General features: G+C 44.0%; 1 protein-coding gene across 1 annotated transcript in view; it reads left to right on the forward strand.

Moving 5' to 3' along the window:
• The first annotated feature begins 7,153 nt into the window (after positions 1-7,153).
• The window catches only part of LOC146187981 (zinc carboxypeptidase-like), a 69,233-nt gene continuing 52,624 nt past the window's right edge, over positions 7,154-23,762 (forward strand). Inside the window, exons 1-5 of the mRNA XM_084604970.1 lie at positions 7,154-7,257; positions 9,402-9,477; positions 14,959-15,095; positions 17,378-17,468; positions 18,749-18,847. Of these exons, the coding sequence (XP_084461096.1) occupies positions 7,154-7,257; positions 9,402-9,477; positions 14,959-15,095; positions 17,378-17,468; positions 18,749-18,847 (507 nt within the window). The remainder of the gene's footprint in view (positions 7,258-9,401; positions 9,478-14,958; positions 15,096-17,377; positions 17,469-18,748; positions 18,848-23,762) is intronic.

The raw sequence follows: 23,762 nt of genomic DNA on the forward strand, positions 1-23,762 counted from the left end.
GCTCAGTAAAGCTTTGTGCAGGCAAGTAGGCGACACGATATTAATTTTCGATACTCTGTTCTCGTTTTTCGTTTTACTTTGATGTCTTGTCGTTTCTAGGTTTTCCTATTTTTCTGTCCTTTTTTCTATACTGATGGAATGCTTTCTTTTTTTATAGTAGAAATAAACCGCCAATTGGTAGTGCGCGTGCGCTTCATCGGAGTGTGTGTGTGTGTGTGTGTGTGTGTGTGTGTGTGTGTGTGTGTGTGTGTGTGTGTGTGTGTGTGTGTGTGTGTGTGTGTGTGTGTGTGTGTGTGTGTGTGTGTGTGTGTGTGTGTGTGTGTGTGTGTGTGTGTGTGTGTGTGTGTGTGTGTGTGTGTGTGTGTGTGTGTGTGTGTGTGTGTGTGTGTGTGTGTTGTGTGTGTGTGTGTGTGTGTGTTTGTGTGTGTGTGTGTGTGTGTGTGTGTGTGTGTGTGTGTGTGTGTGTGTGTGTGTGTGTGTGTGTGTGTGTGTGTGTGTGTGTGTGTGTGTGTGTGTGTGTGTGTGTGTGTGTGTGTGTGTGTGTGTGTGTGTGTGTGTGTGTGTGTGTGTGTGTGTGTGTGTGTGTGTGTGTGTGTGTGTGTGTGTGTGTGTGTGTGTGTGTGTGTGTGTGTGTGTGTGTGTGTGTGTGTGTGTGTGTGTGTGTGTGTGTGTGTGTGTGTGTGTGTGTGTGTGTGTGTGTGTGTGTGTGTGTGTGTGTGTGTGTGTGTGAGCGCGCGCGCGTGCTCTATAGCTCATGCGGATAACTATCCAGTTCCAGCAGTTCATAGATACAAGTGCGCCTTTTTATGACTCGTTTCTAATACAAAAGACAAGAAAATGACTTCGTTATCAGCTGTGTAGGCTAAAGTTCTTCCGCGTTTTGTACCTATTGATTACTGGCATTGCTGCCGTGCTTGCTCTTGAAGAAGGTAGTATTTGTATTGCAGAAAAGTACTGCTGCAATGCTTAAAGCAAACAACATGGCATCTCTACTGTCGAGAGATCCTGTACGTTGACTTTAAGTGAACAAATCTCACTTGTAGCTCACAAGCAGTGTTGTGTCATTAGCTTTATCTATTCCGCTCAGACTAAGAGCTGAAACTTGTGTAGCTGTGGAAAATATCTCAGCTGGGACATACTGCCATAGAGCACCAAGTGGGGTCTTTTTATAACTTTGCCGTTTTATTTGTTTACGTTGTCAATTCGCTTATGTTATGCGCTAGTTTTGTTTCGTTGACATTGAAGAGCTTGAGGAATGAATGCGCGAAGGAATTGCTGAACATGCGGCTCTCCATACGCTTCACAAAGCATGATGCTGTTTCGGCCATCAAGATAGAATCAACCACCGCCGTAGTTACTGGAAGTCAGTGATTGCTATAAACTACGTCAAAATTTGACATTTGTTGCTAACACAGAGGGCGCAAAAAACGATCAAATGCTTTCTTAACCAAGGTCGCAGCAACGGTAATGCCACATAAAACTTTGTCATAACGTAGATATCCTGTCAAGTTAAATAATTAACTCAAAAAATATAAAGTTGCATAAATTCAGCAGAAATGCTCTCCTGTGTAGAAAGTATTTAGCATTTCTGGTTAATGCAGCACAGAAAGACATACGTACACATCTTATACATGAAGTTATTTTCTCTGGCAGAGTGGGTACTCAAAACTATTGCTTTTCAGTACTGAGAAAGGAGTTTTCTGGTCCCAGACACGTGCTACCCAGTCATCTTATTTTTCCATTGTTAATGCATTATGTGACTCAGCACTACACTTGGTGATGTTTTTATTATATAGAATGTCTCAGTGATTTGTTTTGCCCGCTAGAGGCGACATTGTGACAAACTGGCATGTGTCTGAGAGCCGACAATTGCATATACGTGATGCAGCCTTAACAATGTTCTAAAACATGCAACATAATTAATGTAGCTTCCTTTCTGAGGGTCGTACTGACCGGAAAAATCTGTCCAACAAACATTGTTGGCATCCCATACATTGATGGTACACTTAGGCAACATACTACATACACCGGAGCTCTTGTAATAGAGTAGATAAAAAACTGCAATCAAAATAACCCGCAGCATTACTTAAGTTGTGCAGTTGCCTACACTTTTTGTAGTCCATACTGAATGCTTTTTTTAGTCATTAAGAGAAAACAATCATTTAGCGGAGCAATGAGGTTGAAGGAGTTTTATATATTGTCACGAAGACAGGGATTTATGGGAAACGGCAACAGGGGCAGAGACACACAGTCAAGACAGGGGTTCACGGGAAACGGTAACTCAGAGACACAGGCTCAAGAGGCCACAGTTGTTGTTGTTGTTGTTGTCCAAATAACTTATGGCACATACCCACAGAGGGGGATCGGCCAAGAATTGGGTAGCAAAGGAAATTTTAGAAGTGTACTGGCATAAAAAAAATTGATTTGATTGGTAGAGGAAAGAAATCAAAACGGGGAATAAGTGAAATATAAAATGAAAAGTGGTAACACACACGGGAGACTGACACTGCAATTGTAGAACAAGTGATGTTTAAATATTTAGCAAGGCAAACGATTTGATTCCAGTAAAAAATTTGCTTGGCGGTAAAAACAGACCTGTGACAGTGCCCAAGGATGGTGGCGCCAAATGATAACAATGTCGGGCTGCTTAAACTGAGGCCAAGCTGTTGCAATGGCCTTTCCATCAACTGTCTTCTCAACGGCCATGGATCCCTAGTGCTAGCGTCAAGAAATCGTGCTCAAATTTATTGCTGTCTTAAATAATAAGCGCTTGAATAATGAAATGTCAAAAAATAACCCTTATTGACCCTCGCTGACCCGTACCGAGATGCTGGTAGGATAACTGCGATACAAGCAAGTTTCTCTTCACAGCTGTGTAGCGGCAGTCGCCGGTGCCGTCGCTGCTCATCCGATCTTCTTGTACGTGTACATTAGCTCATCTTCTGAGGCGGTGCCGTGATAAATGATATCTTCATTTCATTGTGAGACAAAGTGATATGCAGAAGGCAGCTCTACGAGTAGCCTGTTTACTACAGCGCTGCTCAATTTCCAAGCGTCGTCGGCTGTGGCGCCGATGCGAAACAAAATATAGGCCTAGGGACGACCAGGGAGTGCGCTCGTCTAGAGCGCTTGGCCGCCACGCTCGCTGCCGGCACCGTTCCGGTAAGCTCGCATCATCCGGCGCTGCAGGTGCTGCAAACATGTCTGCTTTCATGATGCGGTTGAAGCCGGACCATTTTCGGCGTTGCGTTGAACAGCGCACCGCGCAAACTAACTGCAGAGATATATAGGACGGGCAGCTACAGCTGCAGTGCGCCTGCGTTTGTTGTTGCGTCGTTGGGCGATACTCGAAGGTTGTATAAACGCGCTGTAAACTATAATTGCATCATATACAATGCCTATTTCTTTTGTTGCTACTGAGATGAGGTTTAGTGTGTAAAGGGCAGTTGTTAAAGCGGGCCAGCTCTTGCACTTTTCGACTCGCGCAAATGTGCTGAATGTGCTTTCGCTGTTGACGTACTCGACAGCGTCTTTCGTAGCGCCGTTTTTTTTTTTTTGAACTGCTGGTTGCTCAAATGCGTGCGATAACTGTTAGAGGTGTTTTACATCGTTCGAATAATCTACAACATTTTAGAGTGAGCTCTTAAGTCCACTGAACAGCAACACCGCCGGCGCCGGCCTCGCATACCCAAACTTGATGTCATAATGGGTCCAGCCAATTACAGACAACAGTGGCGTTTGCTTGGTGGCCGGTCCCACTGGAGCTCGGTTTCATGTAAAAACAGCCATTTGCGCTCCTTTCTGCCTTTTTTAAAAATGATAGTCTTGTTCAGCGGACTAAAAACTGTAAAATACCGCACATAACTCATTTTTGCGAAATACGTTTCAGCTTCCCTTTAAGGCATGCCTCGACTCTTCAGACCAAGAAAAATATTACGATGACATTAAAATTCAGTTAAATTGTACAGCGCTTCGAAACAGCTACATAGGCATAGAAGGTATGCTGGCCACATTCTTCCAGCTTTATATCTAAAAAAATCAAAAAACAAATTTACACCTTCAGATTCGAAAGTTGCTTAAGAAGTGCACAATGTTCCGCCGGGACCAGGAGCGTGCCTGTAGAGCCTCAGGTGGTGTAGCCATCGTATAAACGTGGAGCAGTAGCACGCGAGATGGAACTTAAAGATTCGAAGCTATAGCAGCACTTTATTTACACATAAAGTTGTTATAATGTGTTGCCTTTAACTCAACCACATCTCAGGGCAACCGTCACTGATTTGATCGACCTTTTCCATCAGCTTCTAGGTTATGAAATTTCTATGCCCATTCATGCCTTTAGGGTAGTGAGAAAACAAATACTTTGTGTCTACTTTTAGGGAGCTTTAGGCAATGCTTCAGTATCTGTCTATTGGACTCCAATAAGCCCATATACTCACCAGCCTAGGAAAAATGAGCTGTTGAGATTTGTCTTTTAGATCGCCTTCATTTTTAGGGCTTTGAAATGGGATGTTTTAGATACACCATACGGAAATGACAATTTGCCCCTCAGGATTAGCCTATCATCCTCATCATTAGTCATCCCGATGTAGCCCTGGTGGTGGAAGCTGCATTTAGCCAATTGGCCAGGGTTTAGAGGAGAAGCGAGGTTAGATCAAATAACTCTATAAAACCTCAGCATTGGCGAAATCAGCAAAATGTACACAAAATGCACACTTACTGCTGCATGTTTATCAACTCTAATTTCACAGGAGTAGTGCACTCGAACAAAGAAGTCTAGTGTACAGGATTATGTAGAGCAGCGAAAGGGAAAAGCAAAAGCTGCCTACTTCGGCGTAATGTTGAAAAATCGTGGCAACATTATGGTACCATGGCATCTCGCCCATAAGCAACTGTAGGACTACGAAAGAAATGTGGGAAATAAATTAGAAAGCTGGATGGCAGCTGCACATTGTTTAGAATACTGCTGTTGACACCACCTGGAACAGAGGGTTCTAAAGGAGCAAGCACACACATTAGCTAAACACTTTGTCGCAGTTTCTAGTTCATCATACTATGCATACAGCCATTATAAAATACAAAACGTGTCTCCAATACAAAAGCTTCCCTCAAGTGGCGGCACAAACAAAGATATAACAGTACAGCTATCTTTTAAGATAGGAATAAAGGGATGCTTGACGGCAGGCAGACGGCTTCAGGGCCTTGCGAAGTACGCCATAACATGTTGCCTGCATATCGGCGCCTACAACAAAGCATTTTTGAATTTTTTAAATAAAACATTTATAGTATACCTGAGGCCTAGAATAACAAATTAGCCTATATATGTGCTGGCAGTATGGACAGAAAACAATGAGTTTCAATTTTTTTCACCCAGAATTAAGTAGCTGTTCTATTCCCGCTCAAACCAGGCTTGTAGGCTGAGCCCAAGCTGCATATGAACAAAGCCATACCACCGCGGGAAAATAAATCTCAAGACGTTACTTTTGACAAGTTCACATAATTGCATTCTATGAACGCCCTAAAAATATAGTCCGACGGGACATACCTTTTACACATATATCGCTCTTTAGTGCGTTCAGCGTTAGATTATGAAAGTATGTTTTACGGGTCAGTGAGACCATCATGCCTTAAACGCCTGGTTCCAGTAAAAAACTTGGAATTCTATTTTACGAATGGCACCTGTAGAATATCCCTCACTAATCACTAGCTTTTATGCACCGACACATGACCCTTCTCTCGCTATCAGAAGCCTAAGTGTTCATACTACTGAAAATAAGACCCTTCAAAGCAACTCTGTTACCCAGCTGTCTTTAAATCTACATCTAGAACAATGTTAAAAAACAATCCCCAATTTTTCAGGCCTTTGCTACTCCGCTTTTGATGATAAATGTCGAGACGGGATTATTGGATGTTTCATGAAATGGTGCCCAATCGTCACAGTACAGCGTCCACGCGAAGTGTGACTTCGCATTTACACACTTCTGAGAAAACAACAAACACCGCAAGTAGGCGTAATAAATGAATGCCTATAGCTTTAAGAGAAATAAAGGGAAATTGCATTGAATAATTTCACGCATATGACTCGAAAAGAACAGTGTACGCCAGAAGTGCAGATCACAACAAAAATGAGGAAAAAAAATCTGCTATTACCGCGTTGGGCATTGATTTTTGGTGCTTAATGTTTCGCGGTGGATATAGCTGCAGAAAAAATATTAAATGGCCAGATAAATGCAGTATAATCCACACTTACTCATTGACCAAACTTAAAGCACTACATTAATGAAACGCGGTTCAATGCTCCTTATGAAACATCAGACACACCATAGAAAAAGCCACAACACAAGTTTGAACCATGTTCTGATAGGTTCAGAGCAGGATCAAAATCGGGAATAGAAAACAGCTGCTACAAGCCCTGCGCGGACCTGGACTACTGAAATAAACAGTTACGATTCCAGTAACTTCGTGCAATTAATATAAAACATCAGTGGTAGAAGGCAGAGGGCAAAGAACTCAACAACACACTTCATTCCGTGAAGCCTAGCTTAGAAGGTTGAAGTCTTAGAAGTATCTAGAGCGCTTTATTGAATTAACCTTATGACACCTTCTCATTGGTCATACACATCCTAGATGCGACCTCTTACATTAGCAAAGTAACACACCTATTCGTTTAAAACGGGGGCACAAGCTCACAATTATTCATATTTTCTATGCTTGCATAAAACGCGCTAAGCTTAGGAAAAATATTTCAGTCAATTTCACGATAATCAAACCACTTTTCTCTCAATCTACCTCTTAACTGAACATCAGCTTCTCAAATTACTTTATGTTTCTAGATTTTTAACAGACGCGAATGTCTAAAATAAAATAAATGAAGTGTAATAAATAATAGTCCCAACAATTGCATAAACTGATGTATGCTGCATAATAACTTCAGTTACGGGTGCTTCACTAACCCCGACGCATCACATCTCAAACTTTACAAAGCCGAAGACAAGCTGTGCCCAACCACTCCAGGACCAAGGCGCGTAAGATAAGGTGGGAGATATCATCGTTGCGGAAATGGACTCTGCGCCTCCGCTGATTCCGCTGATGAGTATTTGTCAAAGCCGTTGTCAGATTGGTGTCCCACAACAGAACAACCTCCCACATCGAAAACATGGCGCGTGAAAGGTTGACCACAAACTTGCTCCTCCTGGTTGTGTTGCGTTGCTCGTGGACATTGCCCACTTCTGATGAGACCACAATGGTCAACTACACTGGGTAAGTCACATTCCACGGGCTGTCAGATTCCATCGGCTCCTAGACATACAATGTGCAGTGACCAGCTCACTCGGCGTGTGCTACCCTTGCCCCAGTACAGTGCCCCAGCCTGGTTGCTTGAGAGAGAGCCGAGCGCCGGATAGAGTACTGACAGGGCACCACGCGTGTTTTATTTATTGTTTTAATTATTTACTGTTTTATTTGTTGTAGATATTAGCAGTGGTAGATTAGACACAGAAGAGTTCCGAACTCTGCCGGTAGTCACAGGCACGCGAACGGTGCTAATTTGCTGTCTTCTGCATTTGTAATTAGTGTACACAATTAACCATAACCTTTTCATGATCTCGCCCCATCTGTACTCCACGTAACTATACTCTCCCAATCAACTTTATTTCTGCCACCTGCAGCTCATGACGAAACACGCAGCAGAATAGATCACAAAACATAGGCCTAGATGAAGACAAGTCCACATGTCAAAACATTGCCTCGACCTGCGAACTGAGGTTTCCCCCTCCCCCCTACCTTAATTCAGTGTTTTCATACGAAGGGCATAGGAGAGACACACATACACATAGACAAGGACAATGCGGCGCGCGCGCGCGCGCGTGTACCACAGGGCCACCGCTTTTTTTTTTGTAGCTGTTGCCGCTGCTGCTGATGCCGAGGCTCAGAGGGAGAGCCAAGACGAACATGAACCACCTTTGCAGGTTGCGAGGTTGTTAGAAAGTAGGTTTGGCCCACCAGGGGCGCAGCGGGGTTTACGGAGCTTCTCCCAAGCGAATACCCCTAGGAAAGCCGAGCGCCAGGCCGAGGGACGCATGTACCCATTTTTACAGTTGGGAGTCTGACGGTGGGTTTCGAACTGACCACCTCCCGCAGCCGCGACGGGCGCTCTAACCACTAGGCCATGGCTGCGGCTGCGCAGCGGTAGCCCACGTTTCGACACTACAACCTTCTAAAAAAAGCACTCTTGATTTGTCGAGCGCTGGTCTTCACATCCGGAAGATCGCGGGAGACATCTGCCCAAGTATGTCCGAGCACGTGCTCATTGAATCCGAGGTTTGTAAATTACGATATGTACTGATTCCGCTAGTAGACATGTGAAAGCATGCCAGTTGCGGGATTTCTAGCGCGCAAGCCGCGTGAAGCAATAAATAACTACTGGGTGCAGTGTGTATCTAAAATGTGCACTCTATGCTTCACATAGCGCGTGAAAAGGATTAAAATCTTGATCATGAGAACAACACCTTTGAAGTTCAAACAAATCTGGAAGGCTAAATTACAGATTGTAAACTACGGACTGTGAAAATGTATAGCACGCCATTCGTTTGCTCTATGTTGAGGGCTTCTTAGGATAATTCATAACATATAGAGAAAATGTCCTTGAGACAAATACTAAGATGCGAAAATTTAGAGAATCTACAAAGGACTAGAGAGCCTACGGCTAACGGGAGACTCAGGACTACATCTAGTTTTTAGACTTAGTTAAATTCGATGGCCTTTTTCTAGCTAGGGCATTTCTTCTCTAACAGTAATCGAGCATTCACTAGAAATCGTTCTTCAAAATTTTACCACTTCTTTGCTCAAACTGCAGACGGCTTGATCCAAAATAATTTTGTAATTCGCGTTGTGTGGTGTATGGCGATGAAACACAAAGCTTGGAATTCGTGAAGAAAAACCGTATAGTCCCCTAGTGAAATCTGCGGATAGTGACAAGCGACTAATATTTATGATCCTTTCCGGCTAGTAAAAGTCACATCTTCAGTCAAAGTAGCTTTTTGTTAGATTTTAGAGATCAGTTGATAAAGGTAAACTTCAACTTGTCCCCAGCAAACCTTTGTAACATTGACACTGAGTATAATCAGCGAATGCAGGCCTCCTGCAGACACTGTCCCGCGTATTTCTCTTCTTGTGTTTATGTGTCTTTCGCTAGTTCAGTATGTTAGACGCACACCAGCAAGCCCAAATTTTCCCCGTGCTAAATTTTAAATTCGTTATCTGTTCTCCTGACCACTGATTTATATGGCAGCACGAAATATAGCCACACTGTCAATTCTAACTCGTTACTTAAACAACCTGCCTCATCTAAGGGTTCAGCACTTTTCAACACAAGAGGAAGTAAAATCCCTGCTTGTCCGCTGCAGGCACCGGTTGGTATCTGTGACTCCCACAACAGAGCACCACGTGGGTATCTTATCGACCTTGGCAGATAGGCTGAAGGTGAGTGGAGAATGGCGCGATCTCGATTTCATATCAGCAAAGGCCGCAAAACATTGAGCTCAATGCGCTGGCCGAGGTACGTCCGCAATGTAAATATTATTATCTCGGCGGCAGCTGTATCGCGGAAATATGTGTTGCGCTCACCGAACAAAACATAAAGCACAAAGTTTAGTGTTGACGAAGCTTAGTTGTACCGGCACGGGCAAAAGTAAACGGAGCACGCTATTTCCTTCTATCATTTCTCACGCGTTGCGTAATGGAAGTTGGAAGTCATGGTATGTGCGAACGGGTAATAGACACCTGTGTTCGTTTCACTTGGGCAAATAATGGTTTGTGCAGATGGCAGGATTGTAATTTAAACGGAAGCCCGTGCTCCGTTTACTTATGTCCACACCTGTACCTTCGGTATGTCGTGCTAATATCGGTGATGACTACCTATCCATGTACTATGGACGGGCTGCCCAAAGCGAGCCATGAATCGCGCTAATAATTATTAATGCGTAAGCATTGTATAGGTATATAGACGGGTTTCGCGTGGGCATGGCCTTGTCGGCGCTGTAAAAGAGGAACTGTTTGTTATATCGAGAAAGAATGATACCATCGATTTGAGTGTGAAGGAATGATGTGCAGGCAACAAAATGGTTTATATGGAATAGTTAGTTAAATAATTACAGCCAGCTACGTTCAGCTGGAGCGTCAAGGAAGTGATGTGCAAGTAACGAAATGGTTTACGTGAAATAGTTTAAATAATTACAGCCATACGTCAAAATTGCCGAGAGCAGTAATGTCGAAGTCCAAAAGGGGTCACATATATGCGACTTCCGGCGGAGTAGGCCTACTTGCGGTGGCAGGAAATTTAAAATATTTGAACGTGAACTAGCGGGAAAGCCCGTCATTTGCTTACACAAATGCGTAGGAATGGTTTGAGGGAATGGTTTGAGGGTAGAGGTAGCCAACCAACCAACCAAGTCTGAAAACATACAGAATCTGCAGCGCAGAAATGCGAAAGCCTTAGCGTTGCTGCTGCACACAGACATCGCGCGAATCTTGTTGAACCCAACCAGCGTTCCAATGAACGCATCAAAGTTCCCCGGCGTTCTATAGTTAGTTTACATGAAAGGAAAGGCGCCGTACCTGTCACTCGCGGAATCCATATAGCACACGGCTTTTATGATGAAAGCCTGAACCAATCGCAAAAGGTTTGCCTCCTTGATCGCATGCTTGTCAGAGATGCCCTTGTGAGTAGCCGGCACGTCTGACTGGTACTCGCTTCAAGTCTCATCCTAGTTTCAGTGGTTTTACCCATTTGCTTGTATGCGTAGCCCTAGCACTCTAATACTGTCTACGGTAGAAATAGTGTTGCCATTCACTCGTAAAACAATATCATAGCTCTTGCAGGGGGGAGTGTTCCTTTTCCCTTTTTGAGATGACAGATGAACAGCCTCTGATTTTTCTGGCAAAAATTTAATCCAATCGGCACGACATATTTCTCTATTATTTCTATGACCCTCTGAAGTGTGGTTCAAATCTGTCCATTACTACCCCTGTTCACCCACAACGTCTAATCGTCCACATATATGGTGTGATGCAGGTTTGTGATTCCATTCAACTGCCCTGGGAACCCAATCATTGCGACATTAAATAGATGCAGCGGATACACAGCTGAGCAGAAAAGAAGAAATCATGTGGGAGTAAATTGCAAAACGGAGTGTTTCCAAACCCTCAGATGTACAGTAGATAGAATCCAGAAGTCTTTAATCTCAAATTTACTCACTGCAATGTCATAGCAGATCTAGTTCACATGGTTCGGACCTGCACAATTTATAACGATCCGATTAGAAATGTAGAATCCTGGGGGGCCTTATTACTCAATTACAAAACAGAATAGAAACGCAAAGTCATCGCTCTCGCCCTAGCCGCCGCCGAGTCCCAAGGAATACCGGCTGAGGGTTAGGGGAAGAAGGGAAGTTTAGGATCAAGCCTTCTTCCTCGTCATTCTTGACGGGTGCCAATAAAAGTTATTTCTCTCTCTCACGCGCGCGCGGACTTGACGAAAGCCTTTTGCAACGTCCTCCCTACCGCCATCCTAGACGCCCTTTCCCCCCTTAATGTGGTTCCCGGGCCTATGGTTACATCACGGCTTTTCTTGCCCGTCGCACGGCTGAGATTTCATTCGGCCGCCTCTCGTCTCCCGTTTTCCCTCGTGGAACTCAAGGTACCCCCAGGGTTCTGTTCTCTCTCTCTCTTTCTCTTCAATATCATCTTTTTTCCTAAGGCAAGTGCTCTAGTTACCATCCCTAACCTCTCCTCTGCTCTCTACGCCGATGATATCGCCCTCAGGGGGACTACTGGCAATCTTGGAGAGATGGATGCCGTCCTCCAGGCGGGCGCGGACGCGGTCGCCAATCATGCTCACGCAGTCGAGCTGGCCTGCTCCCCGTCCAAGTCGGATATCCTGCTCCTCCTGCCTCGAGGCACGATTCCCACCTCATCCCCCACCCTTAACGTCACTATCAACACAAATCCCGCCCTCTCTGTCTCCTGCATCCGTATTCTCAGTCACAGCTTGTTTAGAGGAAGTATTCAGAGACTTGGAATGGGAGCAGTTAGGGATAAGGGTAGATGGAGAATACCTCAGCAATCTGCGATTTGCTGATGAAATTGCCTTACTAAACAACTCGGGGGTTGAACTGCAAATAATGATTGATGACCTAGGCAGGAAAAGTAGAAAGGTAGGCTTGAAAATCAATATGCAGAAGACTAAGCCTCGGGAAGGAACAGCAGTTTACATTAGGTAGCGAAATACTGGAAGTAGTAGGCGAATATGTCTACTTAGGACAGGTAGTAACCGCAGATCCGGACCACGAAAAGGAAATAACAAGAAGAATACGATTGGGATGGAGCGCTTTTGGCAAGCACTCGCAGATTATGACTAGCAGCTTACCGGTATCGCTCAAGAGGAAAGTATACAACAGTTGCATCTTGCCTGTACTCACCTACGGGGCTGAAACGTGGAGGCTAACCAAGAGAGTTCTACTTAAATTGAAGACAACCCAGAGGGCTATGGAACGAAAAATGGTAGGGGTAACATTAAGAGATAGAAAGCGTGCAGAGTGGGTCAGAGAAATAACTCAAGTTACCGACATTCTAGTAGAAATTAAGAAGAAGAAATGGACATGGGCAGGACATGTAGTGCGAAGAGAGGATAACCGATGGTCGCTGAGGGTAACAAACTGGATTCCAAGGAAAGGAAAGCGTAGCAGGGGGCGGCAGAAAGTTAGGTGGGCGGATGAGATTAAGACGTTCGCAGGGCTCAAGTGGATGCAGCTAGCACAGAACCGGGTTAAGTGGAGAAATATGGAAGAGGCCTTCGCTCTGCAGTGGGTATAATCAGGCTGATGATGATGATGATGATGATGATGATGATGATGATGATGATGATGTAAGCACGTCCAGATGATTTCTTGGCTCTTATTTAGTGTCCTATTTTCCGGTGGGTTTCCTGCCTTGTTTAGTCTATAATGCTCAGTAATTTCGTAATAGCTGACTAGGTGTGACCATGGGCAAGCGTATGAGCTCCCTGATTTCTCTGAAGGTGGACTTGGGCTGGTTCACATATTAACCTGATTAATATGTCATCCTGACATCTTTTCAGCACCCTCTCTACCTGTGTCGAGAACCTTCTCTTTAGAAAATTGCATATTACTTTTGTTGAATCACTTTTAATTGTAGTAGCCATTCTCCCTACTATCGCAAGGGCAATGATCACCTTTTCAGCCGTGTCCGCTAAGCTCGTTCTGAACAAGCCGCTTACTTTTAGGTTTTGTTCATCATCTGTACCTACCGCAATCATAGTATGCCTGTCCTCATACCCGACGGCGTCAACATAGGCCACGTCATGTCTTCCTTGATATATATTCTGCAGCGTTTCCGCCCTTTTCTTCCCTCTTTCCTGTTGATGCTCTGGATGCATGTTTCATGGCAGCGGGGAGGGGGATTTTTAGTCGCTTCCCGACTTCCATCGGGACATCCGTCTTCTGGTCTTCTTGGCTTTCATATCAAACGCCTAGCATCAGCAGTATGCTTCTTCCCGTCCAGTTCATTGCCAGTCTTTCGTATTGGAAGATTTGGCTCGCCTCTATCACTTCTGCCAGCGTATTGTGCACCTCCAGATTTATTAGTTCGGTCGTACACGTACTGATGGCAGCAGCGGTGTTTCAGTTTGGTTTACAGGAAAGAAAAGGCGCAGTATTTGTCCCAATTCTCTGCAGACATCTTAACCGAGCCGTAAGGAAAATGAAGGTGGGAGGGAAAAAGCTGAAAGAGGTGCCGTAGTGGAGAGCTTCGGACCACCGCGCATTGGAGGCTGTCGCCTCATCGCACATCAGTGATGCAAAATGCCCCTTAGAGTTTTTATTATTGCGTTGGCTACATATCAATATACAAAGAACAGACTGGCTAAACCGATCCATAAATTGCATGTTTTATGCTCTAAACGAGGTGTGGGGAAGGAAGGATGTAGGACTTATTTTTCTAAAGCTTTCAGCCCACATAAACTGCGCACTAGACCAGCGGAAAGCTTGTACCTATTTGTTCCCCACGTCCCTGAGCACTGACCCCCGTACTTTGCACATGATGTGCGTGCTGAAGCCAGTGGGTTCTATTTTGATATATAATAATACGGCGATATAAAACGACGCAGATCTAGGACCACTTGTTGCATTAGTGTCAAAAGCCATCGAGCATGCTTTTCCCCCAGGCCCCATATATCAATGACAGCATTTCTCTTCTATTAATCATGCAGTTGACCACTCAACTAAGTATGACAAAGCCGGCTAAACTGAATACGCACATAACCTGATTTTAGTTGTCACACCGTAGCCGGCACATGAATATTTGGAAGGTTTCCATAATTCTCCCAAAATTCAACGCTTGCTTCATTATATAGTCTGTATTTAGCATTCTCTGTACCACTAGCGTACCACATTTACAATTTTGTAAACACCGTACCCATCCTCCGAGGCTTACTGACTATGACGGACAATTGAACACCAGGTCCTCCGACCCAGTTTCAATCTTTCAATCGCAGTATTTGCTTTTTGAAGAAGGCAAACTTCAAACATACCCAAGTATTATTCGATGTCAAAGCATGTTAAGAACTCCAAGTGGTAGAAATTAATGTCTAGCCTTCCTTTACAAAATCCCACCTAGCCAATGGCTGTTTTTTTTTTTAATAATAATCACAACGCGTCATACCCTACCACAAAACACAGCTTGTCCTGATCACAACTGCGGTTATGCGCTTGACTGCTCGTTCATTTTTATAAACTATCGCTTTCAAATCCTCTCTAAACCCGTATTCTGCCTAGAAGCCGTTTTAATCAAAGCTCATAATTGCGCTTAATTACTGTCTAACATAAATGCGAAGGTTTACACGGTTTGTGGCATAGTTCCAGATTTTTGTCTCTATTTTCTGCGCAGATAGACATCTGGCAACATGCTACCGGCATAGGTATGCCAGCGCTCCTGCGTCTGAGTCCCGAAGTAGCCGCAGAGTTCCTGGACGCCGCATCGCGATCAAGCCTTCATGTAACAACGACCTGCTCCAACCTGCAAAAGTGAGGGCCGATGTACACCTTCTATGCAGCTGTAAATCCGCAGTCGTGATTCGCTTCTGTGGGTTACCTCGGCAGCGTGTTACGTAGCTGGCCGATTCAATAGCTGAACACCAGAGACTGAAGTTATTTTTTCCTTTCGTTGCTACGCAGATAGATAATGTTAGGCGCTTTTTTCTCTGTTGCTGAGAAAGCTTCAAGGCAATACCATTTCTTGTGAAACGCGGAGTAATTGCTGAAAGGGCCATAATGTTATCTGAAGCTGACAATTAGTGTAAAAGAAAGGAAAGGGGAAATAGAGATGAATGCTGCTACGTGTAAAGCGAGCGACTACGCTTTCACTTTCTGCGAGTCCATTTATTCAGTGAATACTGCTTGGCAGCGACGAGATCGCGCTCCTTGTATCTTCGCGGTTGTTCTACGTTTACTTTTGTGTGGGTGATTTTACCAGGTGCGCGAGAATAATTAGTAATAATTAATGACGCAACTGGCACTAATGAGTAATTATGAATAAGTTGTCATTCCATAGTGATAGTATATATTTATTCGTTATATAGTAATTAGTAATTATTATTTGTCAATAATTAGTAATTGATCATTGATTGGCATATGGCCATATAAGACACGCATTCGCGCATACTGTGCTGGGGCTCTGTGATTGGTCTAGACCTCTATGACGTCATCCCGTCTCGACCAGTCAGAGCCGTCGCAAAAGCGTGACACTTTGCTGACGACCACGATGAGGCAATAAAGGCTTTCGCATTAATGATTGTAATGTAACTCGATGCGGTGCCTCAATTACGTGCAGTCCTTGATACATGGCCAGTGGATAGCTGGCGGCAGTTCCAGCTATCCAGATAGCACAGCTGGTCAGGTTCCGTTGGCTATCCAGTAGCGTGCTGCACAGGTCGGCTATCAACTCGCATGGGCAGAGTTGAGATGTACGTGGTATTGAGTGAAAAATACGGCATATATACATGCGAAAATGTAGAAAATGGGATGTGCGGCACAGAAAAGGAAATGTGTAGGGTAACGTGCTGGATAATGGTGTTAAAGGGTTAGGTGTATTTATTTATTACTTTCAAGGCCTCATCAGGCATTACAGAAGGGAGCGGCCGGAATGAAAAACAGTCAAGTAATGATGCAACAAAATGAGAGCAAAATGTCATACAGCAACCAGAAAGCATAGGCTTACACGAGATACCTGATGTGATATTACGCAACGGAGAATTGTGAAATACGCAGTTTCCAGAGACAATGATAAATAACCATGTGTCAGAAGTAACGTCAACTAATAGTGGAAGGTGGTTCTAATCATCGGCTATTTTTAGCATAAATGAAATGTATGCATTTGTCCAGCAGCATATAATGCGTATATACGTCATCGCAATTAGGTTATTATTGAGGTAACGCAGAAGGCGTAGCATATATTTTTCAATTGGTGCAGATCTGTTATGTTTGAGTAACTAGGGACAGGCCAAGAAGATTAGCTGGTTTTAACATCAGTAAACGATAAATTTGAGAAGAAGTTTGCAGAAACCAATAAATGTCAGTTTATTTAAGATATACAGATAAGAATGGTAATGTTTGTAAACATATAAGACTCAACAAGGACGAGCAAACTTCAATAAAGGAAATCAGCAGCTTAACTTACATTACTTACGAAACGAGAAAGGGCAAGAACCGTGTTCCAGATGTCTGTGAGCAAGTCTTTCGATTTATTTTTTCACTATTCCCACACAGTGCACTATTAGAAAACGCATTAAAGCCAGGCAGCAACAGCGATGCAACTGTACACAAAAACGTCTGGGGCAGTTGCGAAAAAAATCAATGGCGCATTGTGCCCCAGTTTTAGGCTGGTACGCCTTTGTCAGTTATCACCACATCTAGTTCATATTATTGGCACTTGTTGCCCAATCAACTATGATTTGCAACTCAGAACTTTAACATTTTTTTTTATTTTTTGAAACAGGCTCGGTGCGCAAATCAAGTGCTTTTTATTTTTTTTTCATTTCTATAACGGCGTTTACCTGCAGTCTTTAAACCTAATCAATACTGAACTCTGTTTTGCTTTGGTGTGTACGGTTTCATGGAAAATGTTGTTTTTGACGCATGTACTATTAACGACTACTTCTAACATTATGATCGGATTGTTTAGGTCGAACTTATCCACTTTTGTGATGAGCGGACGATTTCGGAATCCCCCGAAGCGAGAAGCCAAAAACTGAAGGACCTACATGCCCGATCTGAGCACTTCACCTTTATTTGTGTCTTTTCATTTTCAGGTTGATTGACAATGAACGCAAATATATCCGTTTCACTGATTACTCGACGACGAAGATACCGCGGTTCGACAGGTACCTTAATTATCAAGCAGTAAGTCCAACATGCGCCCGTCATTTTTATGCACTGCTGCAACCTGTAAGCGAACCATTTGATAGTTTGCAAATGGTGTATTGGTGCGATTTTTGAGCTTTAAAATGTGGCCTTAGGCGACAACAAGGCACTGCTTTTTTTAACCCTGTAAATGTTTAGAATGAAAACGTTGTAAGAAGAGAGCATGTTTTGCCTTTTCACAGTTGCACAATTTCAGCTTTTTTCGCCGAGAAGACGTAGCAGATGTGATATATACCCGAGGACGATTTCTCTATTGGGACGCACTTCGAATGCCCCGGACTTCAGAGCAGTGGGACTATGAAATTTGGATTTGTTATTCTAGTCAGAACCATTAACTTCCATTTCGCTTTTTGAAATATGCATGGACCTAATTCGATATTCCTTATTCTTCAATCGCCACTCAAAATTCAATTACATTTCAGTGTCTATTTATTATTACGTTAGCCGCAGCACCACATGTCAAATTATAGTGCATAAAATAGGCATCAGCAATATCTACAAAAAATCAAAGTAACGATGCACGCTTGATTGTGACTAATATCAGTGATAAATGAAGATAAGACAATCCATCCATGGACAGTACAAGAATAAATTATGAACAAAGTTACTATGCTAAGCATTTAAGACATTTTACTTTGTTCTATTGCTTGCTTGACGCCGAGTTTAGTGCATGCCAGCGCATAGTTATTCTGACTTGATTTATTTAGTTTTTAGATATGTTACTAATTCAATATAATGGCATGAGAGTCACTCAACTGCCTTGCGGCAGCTTTTTTCTGCAATCCCTTTATGTGCGAATTTGCTGTTGGGTACTTTCTAAAGAAGCATTGAGCGACAGAACAGGCCACGTGACATGTCATCATCTTTAGTAATTATGCGCCTGTAAACCGGCCGCTTTTCTCTCTTCCCTTTCTACCGTTGAAGAGCAATTGTGCCTTTTTATCCATTAACAAAAAACTGTAGCTAAATTTTATGAATACATTAAAATTGTTGTCTCTCTTTCAAGCAATTTTCAGTTTACCCACACGTAATGCACAGTTGAAAAGATAAAACAAAAAAACTACATTCTGACCTTTCCATAAATTGCGATGATCAATATCGCACGAAAAAACTCCCGATAAGGTGCGAAACTTTCGTACTGTAAATGAATTTGCGAGTGAGTCAAACTCGCCACAAATGGTTCCCACTCAGTATTCCAAGAAGGCCAACTGCGCACGTCGAAGCTTTGCAGATCACTAAACCTTACCCATCCGTTCCAGTTCCAAGAAGCATTGAAGGAGTACGGGAGAAAGTACGGCCACGTAACGTACACATCGATGGGCAGGTCTTACGAAGGACGAGACCTCATCGGCGTGCACGTGAGTCTAAGAGCTGTTCTTGGATTTTCACCGCTGTTATCTTCTGATAGCCATAAATGTCGTCATACCATGCACATATTTCATTTCTCAATTCAAGTCTTCTTGTCTAATCAAGTATCGTCTTGTTACCGTCGAGCAGCATAGGCCTCATGGCTTCCTTAGATGACTAATTCGTATTTTTTGCCTCCTGGGGAGAAAACAAAATCCCATAAATACATAATCATCTTCAGAAATGTTGCTTGGGAGTTGGTGAAGATAACTTATGTTTAATATTATTTTCTTTGACCATGTTATAATGGTTAACCTTCTTCATTTCCATTATACACTGACCACATGTGTGATTTGACATCATGGTATCAAGCTATCAAATCCTGAATTAAGAATTCATTCATACGTTAAGCATAATTTGCTTCTAGTTTTTAACCGTGCTGCCACTACACCAGCGTAAGGAGAGAAATCGAAACCACATTATTCTGATATGGGATGAGCGCTTTAGGTTTACTTTTTGTCGCATTCTTGCATTTATCTGCATGCTACAGTGATAGTAGCCTACTTAGTCCGAAACGTTGTTCTCGCTTCAAACAGCATGGTGAATGAACCTTATTTTCTAATCTATTTATTCTCTATGCAGTCGCATACTGAAACGAGCGTACTAATAAAGGCCGCTTCCTTTTACGGACCACTATTCTGCATACAAATGCTGCTGATGGCTGAAGCCTTCAGCTAGAGTATCTGTGAAACTTATTCAACAATTCGGGCGATGGTTCTAGGGAAATCAGTGGCGCACCTCTTTCACCAAAGAGGACGCTTTATTTTCATCACTTTTCATAGAATGATTTAAGACTCTCCCACAATACTATTGTTTTCACGAGCGCGGAAGGAGCGGTTGGTGGCATGTGCGGTATGTGTCATCACGATTGAGGACATCACCATTATCATCAAGACCGCTTGCGCTACGCCTACTCTCATAGAGAAACATGCTTATGCAAGCATGTTTCTCTATGCTACTCTCATTATCAAAATGATTATCATTATCAAAATGATCCATTGTTAATAATTCATCATTAAATGGTTTTAGTACACGTGTGAAACATAAGCTACTTACATCTCACTAATTACTGTGTTCTTATGTCATTACGAATTTTTCTCCTTCCGTTTGTGTTTCACTTGTCGTATTATTTGTCCGCGAAAATCTTGTCATACGCTCCTCAGTCTGTCTTATTGCTATAGTATAATTTGTTATGCATAATTTTGGTATCATATTCTTTCATGTACTTGATTAATTGCCATTACTATATTTTGTACATCTGTATTTTTATGCCCTTCCTGTTACGATCCCTGATGGGATTAACAGTATCGAATAAATAAATAAATAAATCTCATCGCCATTGTTCATGCTCTGTCTTCAATGGCTTGCTTCACTTTCATATTTTGGTGCAGCCTGCGGGGTATGGGGATCCGTAATCCTCCTAGCCATGGATCTTCGGCAGCCTGCATCTACTTCGATCGACGGCAGCGGGGTTTTGGCGCGTTTCGCTCGGCTGTTCCCCAGCCTGCCAAACTCCACCTGGCCTCGCCGTTACCCCGCCGCTTCCCCCGCCCCGACCCTAGGACACGACGAAAGACGAACCCAGTCACACTTACCCCTCCAATTCCAGAGGTCGCCGACGCGCACGACGACAAGACACGGCGAGAGGCCGTACCAGCAGACCCCACTAACCCGAAACACAAGCAAGACCCCACTGACCAGAGACGCCGACACAGGAGAGGACATCGTCCCTGCCCATGCCGTTTGATGCGGGCCTGGGCTTCGGCTTTGCCTTTTCAGATGGAAGGGAGGTTGCTCCAAGAGCAGTCCTCCTGTGAGGGTGAAGACCTCAACCAACGATCATTATCGTCATACGGCAACCTCACGGAAGGTCTGTTTCGGGGAGCGGGCTTTGTTCAGACGAACGGGCTCATGCCGGGTGGAGTCGCAGTGCCAGTGCACCACGTCTGCGCCAGCCCGCCGGGTCAAACCCTGACATGAGCGATCTTCTAATATCATACTGCGATCTTTCCAGTTTCTTTTTTCAAAATTATCATGGGGTGTCCCTATTATTTATACTACTCTTTCTTGCCGAGGTGATATTCGCGTTCTAGATGGAGCCACAACTTCCCCTTTTTTTCTTCTCCTTGAGAAGACAGGATACCTTCATGCTGAAGGCTGCTTGGCGTCTCTCGATTCAGATTTGATAAATTATTTTGGCGACAGTAAAGACAAACTGCTTTCGTGCTACGCTACGAAGCCGGTTGGGCGGTTGGGCTACCACACGGTGCGGAATGGGATTCCTGGTAGCTCACACAGTTCTTTCAGGGGTGAGCGCGATCTAGGAGTGAGGTAAGCCCTCGTTGGATCCTGATGACCGGGGGCCCGAAAATGTCCTGGGCCAGGCTTCATACGGTCAACTTCGTAGCGAGAAGCCAATATTTTCTTTCTCTTCTGTCCTAGTTCTTCCAGTCACGCCCGATACCATGCATCTTCAACTTCTTCATTCTGCTTGCCAAGATAGGGATGATCACTCGGTGGTCCAAGGTCGCGTTACCGACAAGGAAGGCGAGGGTAGTGGCGTGGACAGGAATCCTATTGTGTTCACAGGCAAGCTTCATTACTTCACGTAATTTTTAAAGATAATTACTGGGCTCGCTATTAAAGGCCGCAGGTCTTATATGTGCACGCGCTTTTATCTTCGTTTGTTTGTCGATATTTGGCGTCATTCATAGACTAGTTCTCGTAATCTACTTTAAATTCGGGTGCTGACATTTATACCAAACATCCCAATTATTTGCCAGTGAATACCTTGGTTTCTATTATGGACGACCACTTGCAACGTTTTCCGTCATATATCGTAATTGCCACTGATTCTGTACAGCGTGAGAAAAAAGCAGGCGTTGGGATTTATTCTACGAGCTTTGATTCGGCTGTTTCAATCAGGCTACCTGAATATACCCACATTTTCATTGCGGAATTTGTAGCTGCTGTATTAGCCAATCGGGAGAGTTTGTTTGCAGCACTGCAACGTTATTGTCGTGGCGGACGTTCTTTCAGTTTGTACAGTCTTGACTTCTTCGATTGCGTCTACTTTGCGTCGGCAGTTTAATGATCTCGCGCCATCTCATTGCAGTGAAATAAGACTTGTGCAGGTCCCAGGCCATTGTGTCATTTCAATGAAAGAATCCGCGGACGTGCTTTCGTCAGATTCCTTGAATAGCCATATCATTTATTACTTCTCTGCTTCTCTTTATGGTGGCTGAGTGATTCAAACAATTTCTTTGCTTGAAGTCCTCTAATTCACCCTTTCTTTTGACGACTTTCGGCCTTTGATGTATAAATGAAATCCTGGTATCTTTTCCGTCAGCATGAAGTGTGTCTGACAAATATGTGTAGGATTCCTCCCTTAACTTTTATCTTCACAGATTGTGCTGTTCTCTTTCAGCCATGTGTTCATACTGCAATGACGCCGACACCTTTGATCTGTTTTTATTTCGAAAACACTTCCTTCAACAAACTCTTTGCAAACTCTAGGTGTATAGCACCTTGACTTGGCGCTATACACCTAGGCGTCAGCGACAAAATGGTTCTCTCCGCGGTACACAAAATTTTTAGCGCCTTCTGTAGGATTCCCTGCCAGGTGTGCCTATTCCGCTGTTTCTCCCCTTCAGTTGCTAATTGAATCGAAATGAACCGTTTTTTTTTTCGATCCCTAGGGTGCATTTCTTCCATTGTACTATATATATTGTACGGTACGCAGTCTCAGAGACGACGATCTGCGGCAATGAGAAGAATGACGACGCTGAAGCTTTGCTCTGTCTTGCCAGTGTGTTAGTGAGTGAGTGAGTGAGTGAGTGAGTGAGTGAGTGAGTGAGTGAGTGAGTGAGTGAGTGAGTGAGTGAGTGAGTGAGTGAGTGAGTGAGTGAGTGAGTGAGTGAGTGAGTGAGTGAGTGAGTGAGTGAGTGAGTGAGTGAGTGAGTGAGTGAGTGAGTGAGTGAGTGAGTGAGTGAGTGAGCGAACTTTCGTGTCCGACAGGGAAGGGCTCTTTTCTATTCCAGGACCTCCTTGTTGCATCCCCAGGAGTCTTCTCCGCCGACCTCGTCCACTTTTACCCAATGATCGGTTGCCCTCAGTCCAGCGCTCCGCTGGCCGCTGCCGCCCGTTGAGCTCGCTGTATACCAGACCTTGCTGGTCTTCGCAGCGGTCGCTGGACAGCAGTGTCCCATTTCTCCGTACTCGGGTTTCGAATTGTGAGGACCACGTCTATGTTTTTATAGGTCCATGTGATGTGGTATAGTGTGGGTTTTTCGTCGCACCGCGGACATCTGTCTGCGTATATGGTAGGGTGCATTTTGTTTAGTATGTGTATGTTTGGGTATCAATCCGTCTGTAAATGTCTCCAAATGACAGCTTCCTCTCTGTTGAGAGAACTGTGCGGTGGAGGATATTGCATACTTCTGCCTCTATAGTTTAGTAGTATGGCCGAGTATACCTTAGCAGCTGGCAAAAGTTCCTTGGACTCGTCAGATGCTCGGAAAGTAGTGAATGCTCGAGCTATCCTGCCGACCTCTTGGTTCCCTGCCACCCCCATGTGTCCTCGTACCTACATAATTTTGTGTCCTTGTCTTGACCGCCCGGTACTGTAGCCCTCCGCAACCGCTAGAGCAACGGCTACTTCCTCGGCCTCTACTATCGTGCAGTGTCGTATAGAGGCACTGGTCACTTCGCATGGAGAAGAATCGACCGCCGTGGCCACTGCAATTTTGTTGTGTCTTCCTCTCGAGGACGCGTCTGCATGCACGGTCGTGTTTTGAGGAGCGTATGCTTTCTGAATGTATTCGGCCCTTGCTTCCCTTCTGCCTTGGTGGAGGTTGGTGTCTATGT

This window comes from Amblyomma maculatum, chromosome 5 (assembly GCF_055883805.1).
Source record: "Amblyomma maculatum isolate TAMU_Amacu chromosome 5, ASM5588380v1, whole genome shotgun sequence".
Classification (NCBI taxonomy): domain Eukaryota; kingdom Metazoa; phylum Arthropoda; class Arachnida; order Ixodida; family Ixodidae; genus Amblyomma; species Amblyomma maculatum.